The sequence below is a fragment of the Podarcis cretensis genome (genome assembly GCF_951804945.1).
Source record: "Podarcis cretensis genome assembly, chromosome: 1".
NCBI classification, from domain to species: domain Eukaryota; kingdom Metazoa; phylum Chordata; class Lepidosauria; order Squamata; family Lacertidae; genus Podarcis; species Podarcis cretensis.
Window position 1 is genome coordinate 110,366,320 of NC_137170.1, and position 13,653 is coordinate 110,379,972.

The 13,653-nt window shown below is 43.2% G+C and overlaps 1 protein-coding gene across 5 annotated transcripts in view; it reads right to left on the reverse strand.

Moving 5' to 3' along the window:
- Positions 1-8,067: 8,067 nt before the first annotated feature.
- The window catches only part of FAP (fibroblast activation protein alpha), a 56,427-nt gene continuing 50,841 nt past the window's right edge, over positions 8,068-13,653 (reverse strand). For all 5 annotated transcript variants that reach the window (XM_079977497.1, XM_079977499.1, XM_079977498.1 and 2 more), the window contains 5 exons: positions 13,162-13,261; positions 10,512-10,576; positions 9,602-9,674; positions 9,225-9,298; positions 8,068-8,411 (listed from right to left, as the gene is read on the reverse strand). In XM_079977497.1, coding sequence (XP_079833623.1) covers positions 8,313-8,411; positions 9,225-9,298; positions 9,602-9,674; positions 10,512-10,576; positions 13,162-13,261 — 411 coding nt within the window. In that variant the 3' untranslated portion in view covers positions 8,068-8,312. The remainder of the gene's footprint in view (positions 8,412-9,224; positions 9,299-9,601; positions 9,675-10,511; positions 10,577-13,161; positions 13,262-13,653) is intronic.

Sequence of the window (13,653 nt, forward strand, 5' to 3'; positions counted from 1 at the left end):
CCCTGTGGCTGCTTTAAATTTCCTCTCTCTTTGCCTCTGCATCCCAAATCTCTGTGTGGGGCGGTGTCTTTGCAGGCCATTAAAAATTGTTTTGTAGCACCCCCCCAATGGATAAGATTGCAGCTTAACTGCAAGCAACACTATTTCTTTTTTAATCCACCATAGTCAGAACTTGAAGTTGGCTACTTTCAATTTACGCAAGCAAAGGACTTTGTGCCCTGAGAGTACTTCTGACTGTAGTTTCAGAAAATGAAATTTTAATGGAAAATAATAAGCAGCGGCAAAACAGGAATAATCTCATTTAACTGCAAGTGATTAGAGCACTTAGGCCAAATGTACTAAACATCTGCACCCTCTGATTGCAAACTTGTTAGGCACGCTGAAAAAAGGAAGATAAAATGGGATATAGATGTGATTTGATTCTTTTGATGACAAAACATGAAGTCACTAACATCTCGGCTGGCTGAGGATGCTTTTCCACAGTCAATCATTCTGGCAGACCAAGGCTCAGTAGTTAGATGCGAGTCTTACTGTGTTCAATGAGTGTATAAGATTGCAACCTTAAAAACCTGGAGCAGTTTCATGAACCTGGGCACCATCTTGCTGCACACAGCTTTGTGTTGGGAGATGCTAAAAGGCTGAGTTCATAGTTTCAGCTCCACTGTGGAAGAGAAAAACCATGCAGCTCAGAAGCTGTACTACAGATGCCTGAAATGAATAATAATAATAATAATAATAATAATAATAATAATAATAATAATAATTTATTTATACCCCGCCCATCTGGCTGGGCTTCCCCAGCCACTCTGGGTGGCTTCCCAAAAAAATTAAAATACTATAATACATCAAACATTAAAAGCTTCCCTAAACAAGGCTGCCTTCAGATGTCTTCTAAAAGTCTGGTAGTTGTTGTTCTCTTTGACATCTGGTGGGATGAAGGATTAGCTCCAATTTTACATCAGGAAGCTTCTTCCGTTATTGCCCCTTTAGACTGTACTTTGGTACAGGGTGCTCCAGATTACCGTTTATCATGAGATCAGTGTTCCTTAAGCAAGCAATAGGAAAGAAAAAAAAACCTTTCAGGGTGGAACAAAACATGGTGTGTTTGCACTGCCTTTCAGACTCCTCCCCTTAAAAAATCCCACTCATTTCCATGAAGAAGCTCCTTGCTCCATGGATTTTCTTGCTCAAACGTTTCAGTTAAACAACCCAGAGCTGCAGATAGCGATGGAAGGATCTGTTCACTTCCGGCTTCTCTGTTCCTCCCCACCCCATCTGAAATTTAGCACATTTTGTAGCATTTTGTGATTTTTTTGAATTGCTATTTTAAAAAATCCTCATGAAAATTTACCAGCATTTTAGTGCATCCCCCCCCCCCCGATAAATACATTTCACTCTGTGGTTTTCACTAAGGTACACGTTTGTGCAAGCAATTTCCCCTAACATGGTGAATTTTAGTATGTATTTTCACTAATACAGTGGTACCTTGGGTTACAAACGCTTCGGGTTACAAACTCCGCTAACCCAAAAGTAGTACCTCGGGTTGAGAACTTTGCCCCAGGATGAGAACGGAAATAGCGCACCGGCGGCAGCAGGAGGCCCCATTAGCGATATCACGCCTCAGGTTAAGAATGGTTTCGGGTTAAGAACAGACCTCTGGAACGAATTAAGTTTGTAACCCGAGGTACCGCTGTACCTTCATTTTTATGCACACTTTCCTCTGATGTTTTATGTAGTGAACCATTGTGAGCTCTACAGAAGTATGGCGGTATACAAATTAAACAAATCAGCCAGTAATATAATGCATTTTTGTAAACATTGGTTGGTTTACAAGACCTGCATTGCAAAATTCAGATGAGTGCGAACTTGAAAGGCCAGCAGTGTTTTGGTTTGCCTATTGTTTCATGAAGTGTGGATTTGATTGATTTGGCTTTAAATGTGAACTGTATTGAATTTCTCCTTCACCTCTGGTCACAAGTGTTCCTTTGCTTTTTGTTGGAGGGCAGGCTGTGGGTCCATCTGCACATTACAGGTCGCTAAACTCCTAGATGTCTCAATTGTTTCATATGAATTTTTCCTGCCCTAGAGGAGGGGGAGAAAAGTCTAAAGGAATTTGGTCTTGGCAGCCTGTGTAAATCATTACAAATCTGACCTCACTCCTTCTTCTAACCGGAGACACAAATCTCTTTTGCTAGAGGGCCTCTCTGATTTGGTCTTAAAGCAACAGTACCAATATATTGCAGTTATTATGAGTTAAATCTGGGAGGCCTATTAAATCTGCAGTGCCTCATTTACTCAGTTTCTTGGAGCTCCCCCCTGCTGCTCGCAGCATTTGAATTTGATTTGCTCAGCATGCACAGCACACACCCCCCGCTCAAAAGACTTGATCCAAATCTGCCTGTTTAAGTTAAATGTTAAATCTCTATAAGGAAGACCCCAAAGGAACACTGTGCACTAACGTCCTCTTGGTAAGTTTCTTGCAGGGCCCACCAACAAAGAAATCTGTGCATGCTTAGGATTATTTCATTTATTTATTTCATTCCATCTATGAATCACTTCTGTGAAACTTCTTGAACACCACTGTGTTCAACGATCTTATTTTATGTGGGCATTTGCTTACACAACCCCTCCAAAAGAAGACATAGATTTGTGTTGAAATTTCATATGCTTTTTATGTATAAATGCACATTTGGAAATAATTGCCATAATTTATTTAAAAGAGAAATACAACCTGCCATGGTTGGGAAGACTACAAACAGACTAATGTCTGCTTAGCCTGCTATCAAGGTTCTTCTTTCTCCATTCTTGTGATTCATTTATCTCTTTTTTAAATAATTTATTTATATTTTTCAATGTTACATTTTTCAAAACCGCATTTTGGGAATGGTACAGACGGAAGAACCTAGATCTCAGAAAAATCTATTTTTTCCCCTACAGCTGCTAGGATTTTGTTAGCCCAGAAATGGCGAGTGAGCAAGGTCCCAAATAAGAAGGATTGGCTACAGAGGACTTTCAAAAAAACCGGCAGAAAGGAACTGAGAGAGATTTAAGGGCTTCTGATGTGAGGAATCCAGGCTGATAGCATAAGGACAAATGGACAATGGTTTGGGGATTGAAACCGGGAAGGGGAGGGTGGGATCTGGAAATCCGAAGGGTGATTTTTTCTATTGTTTCTTTTTTTTGTATTGCTATTAGTGTAAAAGGGACACAGGTGGCGCTGTGGGTTAAAGCCTCAGCGCCTAGGACTTGCCAATCGAAAGGTCAGCGGTTCAAATCCCTGCGGCGGGGTGCGCTCCCGCTGCTCGGTCCCAGCACCTGCCAACCTAGCAGTTCGAAAGCACCTCCGGGTGCAAGTAGATAAATAGGGACCGCTTACCAGCGGGAAGGTAAACGGTGTTTCCGTGTGTGGCTCTGGCTCGCCAGATGCAGCTTTGTCACGCTGGCCACGTGACCCGGAAATGTCTCCGGAAAGCGCTGGCCCCTGGCCTCTTGAGTGAGATGGGCGCACAACCCCAGAGTCTGTCAAGACTGGCCCGTACGGGCAGGGGTACCTTTACCTTATTAGTGTAAAAACGGGGAATTCGTGCAAGGGAAACAGGGTAGACCTTAGAAAAAGTCTTTAAGCATAATGAGTAATGTATACAAGTTAAAATTTGATATATAAGTTGAATTAGACATAATAACAAATTAGGGTTAAAAATTTAAGAACAAGAACTTGTTGAATAAATATCTGGATAAGGAATACAAGAAGGGGAGGTGAGGGGAAGTCGCAGAAAAGAAGTTATTGGAAAAAAAGGATTGTTAAGGTTGACTGTTTTTCTTTTTTTGTCTTCTTTTTTCTTTTTTGTATTATTTGAAACTTCAATAAATATCATTTTAAAAAAAACAAATAAGAAGGATTGGCAATTAAAAATGACAGAATATGCAGATTTAGTGGGTCTAACAAGAAAACAAGAGAAGAAGAAGATCAAGTATATAAAGAGGAATAGACATTTTTTGTGGAGTATTCAGAAAACAACTGTAAACCTGTGAAAATGTTAGTAGGATTGAGGTGAATTCAATGGCATAACACATAACAAAGGAATAATAAAAGAATAAGGGAGTTAAATGGATATACAAGAATATGCAGGATAGGTGGGAAAATTAATGGAACCAGGGAAGGAAAAGAAGGGAAACTGGCAATGCTTGGTTTATTTTAAAGAAAGATATGAATGGTGGTTTGTTTATCTCTTAAAGCCAGACAACCGTGCAAAACTGGACTTATTTCAAATAGAGCAGGGAAGAAGAGTCTTCCTGGCCCAACATGGACAGGTGGGAGAGACAACCCACCTGTCATTCAGCTGACATAATGACATCAGGTGATTGTCCTGCCCACCTGTCCAAGTCCCTTGTGCAGCATTTCTGAGGTGTCCGGCAGTCGGCTAGTTGCCAGGCACTTGGGAAACATAGCACGTTGGACTTTGCCAGCCCTGTGCTCAGCACTTGGGAAACCCCAGCCATATAGCTGGCAATGTTGCTTTCTGCAGGGGACCGGCTGCGCAACTCAGTTCCCCACAGTCCCCAACCCAATGAGCTTCCATTTACTTCCCATCAGCTAATAATAATAATAATAATAATAATAATAATAATAATAATAATAATATGATGCCACTCTGGGCAGCTTCCAACAAAATATTAAAATACAGTAATCCATCAAACATTAAAAGCTTCCTTAAACAGGGCTGCCTTCAGATGTCATCTAAAAGTCTGGTACAGTGGTACCTCAGGTTAAGTACTTAATTTGTTCCGGAGGTCCGTACTTAACCTGAAACTGTTCTTAACCTGAAGCACCACTTTAGCCAATGGGGTCTCCTGCTGCTGCCACACTGCCGGAGCATGATTTCTGTTCTCATCCTGAAGCAAAGTTCTTAACCTGAAGCACTATTTCTGGGTTAGTGGAGTCTGTAACCTGAAGCGTATGTAACCCGAGGTACCACTGTAGTAGTTGTTATCTTTGACATCTGGTGGGAGGGCATTTCACAGGGCAGGTGCCACTACTGAGAAGGCCCTCTGCCTGGTTCTCTGTAGCTTGGCTTCTTGCAGTGAGGGAACCCCCAGAAGGCCCTTGGCACTGGACCTCAGTGTCCAGGTAGTGTCACAACTGACTTCTGATGTGTGGCAGGTGGCCATGGTTTTGTGACAACAGCCTCACGGGCCAAACTTGGACCTCTACCAGAGGTTTTCCCGCTCCTGCAATATAGGATTGTCCTCTAAAGTAGGGCACATGGGCTGCCTTGCTTTAGTTCCCTACTGAGACTGCAGCCTAAACCCTAATTTATCTGGGAGAAAGCCCCACTTAATTCAATAGGATTTATTTCTGTGAGGACGTGGTTAGGACTGCGCTGTAAGTGTGTATATTATTGCAACTTCACTGCACCAAACTGGAACTGCCGTTGGATTTCGTCACATGTGAAATCTCACATTTCATTCAGAGGTTCCCGCCTAGACCAAACATGCAAGGAATTTCAAGGGAGGTGAAGATCAGATTAAAAGGAACCTTAGGAAGGTTTTGCCATCATAATAGTGGCTAGAAAAGCTGTATCAGTTCAAGGGATCAGAGGTTTGGGCTCTGTTACTGCCAGCTCCTCCCCTGTTTGCAAAGTTATGGAATGGAAGAGACATTGCTGCCAGGCTCCTTGCTGATCCTATATAATCACTCTTTAAATTAGTGCTCTTCTGTGTTGTATTTGCTTTTTTTTTAATGTTAACTTTCTCTGAGCTATAATTCCCCCCCTTTAACAATTGGAGCAGCTGAATTCTAATTACATTACCAACAAAAAGCTCATTAACGCTCTTAATTGGCAGCGCTTCCGAAAAACCCTTTTGCTGAATTTAATATTTTCTAAAAGAGTTCCTATCAGAGTTTAATTTAATCGTCAAAAACAGCTTGGCAGAGGCATTTACATAAAGATGTGTCTGCTGTCTGAAAAGTCTTCTCATGGCAAGAGAATCAGATGGGCTGAAACAAAACAAGATAGCTGCACAGCAAGTCAACTCCCTACCTCTGCAGTTTTAGCTCAGTAGACCGGAGGCAGCCAACATGGAGCCCTGCGGATGCTGTTGGATTCCGGGTCCCATCAACCCCACCCAGCTTGGCCAAAGATCATGGATGATGGCAGCTGGAATCCAACAACATCTGGATAGCTACCATATTAGGAACAGAGGAAGCTGCCTTGTACTGAGTCAGACTAGCTCTATACTGTCTACACCAGTGGTGGCCAAACTCAGCCCTCCAGCAGTTTTGGGACTACAGTTCCCATCATCCCTGACTACTGGTCCTGTTAGCTAGGGATGATGGGAGTTGTAGTCCCAAAACAGCTGGAGGGCCAAGCTTGGCCATCACTGGTCTACACTGATAGCTCTCCAGGGTTTCAGGCAGGATTCTCTCCCAGCCCAACCTGGAGATGCTGGGGATTGATGGCCCACCTTTGCCCTTGAACAATCCATTGCTTGATTGCTATTTCTCATGGCAATGATTCATTTGTGCTGCCTGGGCTTCCTTTAATTTCATTGGGGAACAATCCTATGGCCATCTGACCTCAGAGGAGGTCTTACCTCATAAGCCTCCTTTCTCAGGTGCAGAGACTTGAGCTGGGGGTTGAGTGGGTAATAGCAAACAGTGTGTGTGCTGAGGCTAGATCAGGGGATGCAAAGGCCTCAAACTCCGCAGACACATCCTCAGAAAAAGGGAAGACATCAGCCGTGGAGCTGGTTGGAGCTGATTTGGGACTGTGGAGAGGGGAATGCTGGGGGGTGGGGTGGGACACAGTGTCCTCCCCACATGAAAAGGAGAGGACCAGAGAAAGCCTCTCCTCCTTGCAGAGGGGAGGAGATGCGAGTGGGAGCTGTTTCCTGGGTTGGCAGGGGGCATTTGGGCCCCTGCCCAGTCGTCTCAGCTGCCACGCCAAGCCCCCGGGTAGTCAACCAACCAGGTGGAGGCTTGAGGGTGGGGTTTCGCCGCTCAAACGCTTCCCGTCCAGTAACCCTTGATAGACTCACCCCTCCCTCAGGTGGTGGAGTCACTCGCTGTGGTTAATCCAATGCCTAAGCCAATACCTCTCACATGCTGTAATCAATAAAGTTGTGGCCTTTTTTAACCCATTAACCTAATATACTGTGTCCATGTGTCTTTCTTATCCTCAAATGGGTGGCGGGTCCTTGAATCACAAACACCACCACCATCTGCCATAAGTGAGCCCAGTAAGGCTTTGGATTTGACAGTCTGGCATCCTAAAGGTGTTCACATTACTGCCCTAGAAGGCAGTAATGTGTTCCCGCCAGTGCATTTCACAGCGCCTCCCCCACAGCTATTCGCACCAGCACAGATTAATTAGCAGCAGATTCGTTTCCATTTGTACATACGCCGGAGGGCATTGAATGGCTGGAATGTCTTTACGGTGTTCATCTCATTGGCTGGAGATGAATTAGGAACGGCTTAAGGACTCCCATCAATTGGTGTCAAGCCGGTTTGAGAAACAACAAACAGTGGTATTTTACAACAAAGGACAAGATGCATATGCATTTTGGATAACGTCATGTGAGCATATATTAAAAAACCCAGCACCAGGAAGGCAGTGAGTGCACAGGAAACAGAAGTGTGAACACAGTCGAGGCTGCCTTTTCCTGTAGGAACAAAGCAAGCTGCCTTAAACCGAGTAAGTCCATTGGTCCAATTGCCAATATTGACTGGCCGCAGCTCCCCAGGATTTGAGGCAGACCATATTTTACCTGGAGCTCCTAGAGATTCAACTTGGGATGCTCTATCACAGAGCTATGTCCCTTTCAGAAATACTCCCTTACCATAGGGACTGAGGGGGCATCAGCCCCTCCAATAAAATATTTGAGGGGGCTGCCCCCCCAAAGTTGATGGGCATTGCCATTCAAATAGTGTGATCGATTGTGTAGGCTTACGTGCCCCAATATTTTATTCAAGTTGGCACCGTGTCCCTTACTCCATGATGGATACATGTATCTGACCCCTGAGGACTGAAGGAGGAAAAGAAGCAAAATGTGCAGCATTCAAAACACTTGTTTTTATTTTTATTTTATTGTTCATTTGTTTCCTAACAAATACGTGTACCTGGACGCAAACTGTAATATTATTTGCTAATGCTCATGTGTCCACAAGAGACTGTCCATGCCAAGCCTTCTTTAATTCTCGCTTTCTTATCCCGCTTCCAGAATATGCTTAATCTGTGCAGCTCGTGTTGCTTTCTAGCAAAGCACGCATCGTTCTCCTTGCTGTGCAGGCCCATGGAGACGAGGGACTCTCCTTAAGCCAGGGAAAAACACTGCTTGAGGAAATGGGTCATGTGGATGTAGAGGTGCTTAAGAGAAAGGCCTGGAATCCCATGGTCCTGGTCAGCATACCACTGAAGAGGAAGAGAAACACATATTTTAACCCCATAAATAATTACAGTACCAGGATCTAAAGCACCAGTGGAAACTAGTTCTGTGAACAGCAACCCTCCCCTCCCTGCTGCCCCCAAATGCCACACGGCAAATCACACTTTTGAAAAGCGTTTCAAAGGCAGTCTCAACCTGTGATGAGGCACAGGGAAGGTCTGCTGTTTCAGGAACCAAAGACGTAAACCTAGCCCTCCTCCCCAGAGGACACAATAAATGTCTGTGATTTTCCTTTTCCCATCTGCTTAAACTTGCGTGTAAGGAAATGGCCAGGGCTGCAGTTCCAAAGATCCATCAGGGATCCAACTGTCTCTCAGCTTTTACAGCTAACTAAGCATTAGCTATATAACCTGTTTTCAGTCACACATCTTTATTCTTGGAGCACAAAAGTAATATTGAGTAGTGCACCTCTGAGCATGTACAAAGTAAGCAGAACCATTCATATCTATCAGAGATCAGGGAAAGGTGACTTTCAGGTATTTCATGGTGCTTCAGGAGACGCTGTTCAATCTCTCTCTCTCTTTGGTTTTTTTTTTTTAAAAAAAACACAACATTTTAATGTGAAAAACAATTAGAGGGATTTTAGAGTTCTGCCCATTTAATGTTTTCAATACATTAAAAAAAAAAAATCCCGAGATCCTTTAACTGGAAATTCAGCTTGGAAGTTCCTGCAAAGCATGTGCTCTCCTGCTGAGCTACCGGTACATACAGTCCCTGATAAACCTAATCTTGGAATCAAACAGTGCAACATTATAATTAAATTGTTTGATAATATCTACCATTGCCTGGAAATCCACTTGTGCATTGACTAAGGCTTTGGTGATCTGTGCTGAGTTCTGAAAATGTACATTATCTGAAACAAGAAAATGGGGGAGACACAAAATGAAAACGACTGATTAAAAAAAACACCCAAACACACCTGGTAAAATACCAGAAAGCACACAATTGTGCTGCATTAGACATGCCATGAGTTATTAAACTCTACAGCAGACATAGAATCATGATCAACAATGAGTCAGCTTTGTCTGATGTGCTGGAAAGAAAAACATAAAATGTGTTGCGAGTACTGACCCTAATCGTGGGCATAGAAGAAAGCTTAGCGTTTCCTAACCAAAGTGATTTCTCGGTAACTGTACTAGCTTTTCATAAACCTCACCATCTGCTGTTCCATGGATGAGAAGGTACTCCACATCACGGAAGTTCTCTGCTTTTGCCATCACTGTCGAATTCTGCAAAGTGGAGGGCAGGAAGAGACAGAAATGAACAACTCAGTGGTTGCCAAACATAAAACCCTTTTATGATGTGGTGACCATCAGCAGTAAGAACGGCTTGGCCCCACAGATTCCCTACTAGGCCGGTGACTTCTGAGCTTTCTTCCCCATGGAAAGCTTGAACATTGCTGAGGGTCTTGGTGGCTCATTTAATGATTCTTCTACCTGATGTAGCAATTGTGATGTGCTGCTAGACATGCTGCTTTTTTCTCTTTTCTCTTTTGCCTTTTTAATTTCCCAGAGATTGCATTTTGGTGTGTTACAATTTGAAGGTAAAGAAGAAGAAAAAGGAATAGAAAAGGAATTTAAAGAAAATGGCTGGATCTAGACACATTAAAAAAAAAAATTCAGGAAAACGTGTTGTCAACCTCATAATGGGAAATCACATTAGTGAAAGATGGAACTTTACAGTGGCACCTGGTGTCACAATGTTATAACACATTTAAAATGCTTTTACTTTACTAATGTAGCTGAGTCCAGTGAAGAGAGAGAGAGAGAGAGGGAAATTAAGAAGCTAAGAGGCCTACTTCTAATTAGTAGGTCCAGAATCTGACCTTGAGTAGACAACAGTGCACAAAGTAACAAACCATTCTCATCAAACAATTTTCAACCCCTCTCCCTCCTTTCTCTTCTGCTACCAACTTCTCCGAATCTACACTCAAGTATCATGGAAGCAGTGGATGGTAGAAGTGGCACACATACCACTAAGCCAAGGAAAGAAAGGCAGGGAAGGAAGTTGAGGTTAACTGGTAAAAGGAGAAGAAGAAAGAGAGGGAAATGTTTCGTTATTCTTACTCTGTAGTGCTCCAGATTGTCTTCTTTGGTTGGGAGGCCCATAAAGCGCTCCGTGTAGATGGATGCTGCAAGATATAATGACATGTTGATGACAGGATACACACACCAAAGTCCATATGCAAGAATGTCAATGGCTAGTAGCCATTAGAGAGAGAAGATGGTCCTCCTCCATGGATGGAAGCTGTGCACCTCTGAATACCAGCTGCTGGAAACCATAGAAGGGAAGAGTGTGTTTCAGCTTGCAGGCTTCCCATAGGCCTCTGGTCAGCCACTGTGAGAACAGGTTTCTGGACTAGATGGGCCATTGGCAAGATCCAGGAGGCTCATCTGATGTTCTTCTTGAATAGCAAATGCCAGCAAGGTTTACTCCTTGCATTAAGATGTTCAAAGACATTGCTCTTAATTTCCCACAAAGAATGTTAAAACCTGACGTTTGCCCTGCTATAACTCGTGAACCACTGGACACAGGTCACCAGACATACATTAGTGGCCAAAACATGGAAAGCTTTTGGAAAATCTGTATTTCTGAGCTTTGGTGGCTCATAACATCAGTCTTTTTGGGAATAATACCATAAAGTCATATATCACTAGAAAGACAATCCAATGCAGAATATAATGCAACAAAGTTTGTTGAATCACCTTTAAAGTATCAAAGGTTATAGCAAAATAAAAGAAGGCATACACCCCAAAAACCAAAGATAAAGGGTATTTCATAACATCTCACCATTTAGAGTACCATTAATCACACAAATTCTCCGCGCGCCTTTTGCTGTCAATCAGTCCCAGACTAGATGGCAGCTGCATTGCATTTAGGCAGCAAACCTTCTTCATTTCTTCTTCTTATGCACCTTATTCCATCACTACCAAATATGGATATGCTGTCTTCAGAATAAAAATAATTCAACATAGTTTGTTGCACTATATTCTGTATGAAAGTACAGTGGTACCTCTGGTTGCAAACCGGATCCATTCTGGAGGCCTGTTTGCAACATGAGCAGAATGCAACCCGCGTCTGCACGGGTTGTGATTCGCTGCTTCTGCACATGCATGTGACGTCATTTTGCATGTCTGCACATGCACGAGTGGCGAAACCCGGAAGTAACCCTTTCTGGTACTTCTGGGTCGCCACGGGACGCAACCTGAAAACGCTCAACCTGAAGCAAACGTAACATGAGGTATGACTGTATCTTTCTAATGATATTAATTTTATCCTTAAAAACACTGTTATGAGCCATCAAACCTTAGAAATACAGTACAACTTTTCCTAAAAGTTTCCACAGTTTTGTTACTAGTGTATAAAATGGCCTGCAATTCATGTACAGTAGCCTTCTGAGGACTCAATAATGAGCTGTCTGGGGCTGCAAAAATGCAGGGCAAAGCACAATACATGACTCCCAGCATAGTTGCATGTTGTGCAGTCCTGGTCCACATTAAAAGCATGATTCAGCCGAAGTTTACATTCTGAAAATCCCACTGATCTCACTGGGAAAGGAATTGAGCAGATGTGTTTATCTCTCCCTTTAGCATCGCAAGAACTTAACAGTGCTTAACTTTGGCGGCACCAGGCCCTAAGGAATTTGCAGAGGGAGTGTTTTTGCTTTACTTCTGGGAATAGCTGCCTTGCAATATGGGGAAAGAATCAGCAGTAGTCGGGGCCAGTCATGGGAGGGGACTGGTGGAGCCGTAGTCATAAATGTTAGGCTGGCGGTATCTTAAGGCTATGAACATCCACCAAAACAAACTCTTATTTTTCCTTGTAAAAGGGCCACAGACAACCACATAATTCAGTCTGTGCAAATATTTTTTTGCAAAGGGAAAGAAAATTTATTAAGCTAACTGCTTCTTAAACCTTGTCTCGTATTCAGAACTCAGGAAGGCTGCGATGAGTGATTTTAATACAATCCTCCATAAAATGCATAAATTGCAAGTTGGTTTCTTTATGCCAAAGAAACTTTTATTTATAAATTCAGTCTTGCTACACGTGGAAATGGGTTCCTATGTGTGGATTGCTGCACATGTAAAATGCCGCTGGGGGGGGGGACACCTTTGAATCTGGTCCCAATAATTACACACTTGTCTGTGAGTGAAGGATGGTCTCTGCTGTACTTGGAAAGAGCCTCCTTGCCCCAAAATTCCCCTACTTTCCATCCTTTTAGAGTGCAATCCTAACCATGTCTACTCGGAAGAAGCTAGCCTTGTTGAATTTGGTTGGGCTTACTTCCCCCCAGGTAAGTGGGGTTTGGGTTGCAGTCTTAGGAAAACATAGACCCTTGCTATCGCTCAGCAGAGAGTGAGGGTGGCACACAATTTTTGTAACAATATTATTCCAAATGAAAGACATTCCTTAACTGCCAGCTCAGTTTCTCACATTTCTCCAATATTCACTGCTGTAATAACCAGGAACTGTGCAAACCGGCCTTGGGGATTGGTGTGTGTGTGTGTGTGTAACCCCAAAAGGCAACCTTAGCCAAAGAGAACCATGCTTGGTGTGTGTGTGTGTGTTTATTTTGAAGAATGTGTTCCTAGCTGAGGCCAGTGGTTCTTGTAAATTTCGCAAGCGGCAGAGCACCTCACAGTGACATGATTGCTAAAACAATTCATTGTCTATGCCCTGCTTTCAAGGTGTGATGTTGACAAGTTGTTTCCATACCATAATACTCCCAGCTGGAGACAGGAGCCACTGCCATCCCGCACTGAAACACTCCAGTGCCAGACCCAAGTGCCAGCGAGGCAACGTAGCCACCGTAAGACTAGGAAGAAACGGGATGGAAGTTAGTAACCTTGAAATGAAGTATTAGCTCTCTAAGAATCTGAGTGGTAAAGCACGAAAGCCAAAGGGAATATTTGCTTTGGCAGCTGAGGCAGCAACATAAGCCAAGGATTCTCCAGCATAAGTCTGAGTAATTCTCTACCATGCACAGGGACAAGCAAATGGGTTTCTCAGTTTCTTTCCATTTATGCAGTAGCTTTCCTTGTGAGTTTGATTCCTAGGGGTGTAGTCCTTTGTGACCAGATGTTCTGCTATGCTGCTAATCTCAAGAGCAGTGGGAGGGAAAGCAGCAGTAAGGAAAAGAGTCTGCAAGGCAGGTAGCATTAAGCAATCCTCATTTCCTCAAGTGGTTCCATTCCCACAGCAGCTCTA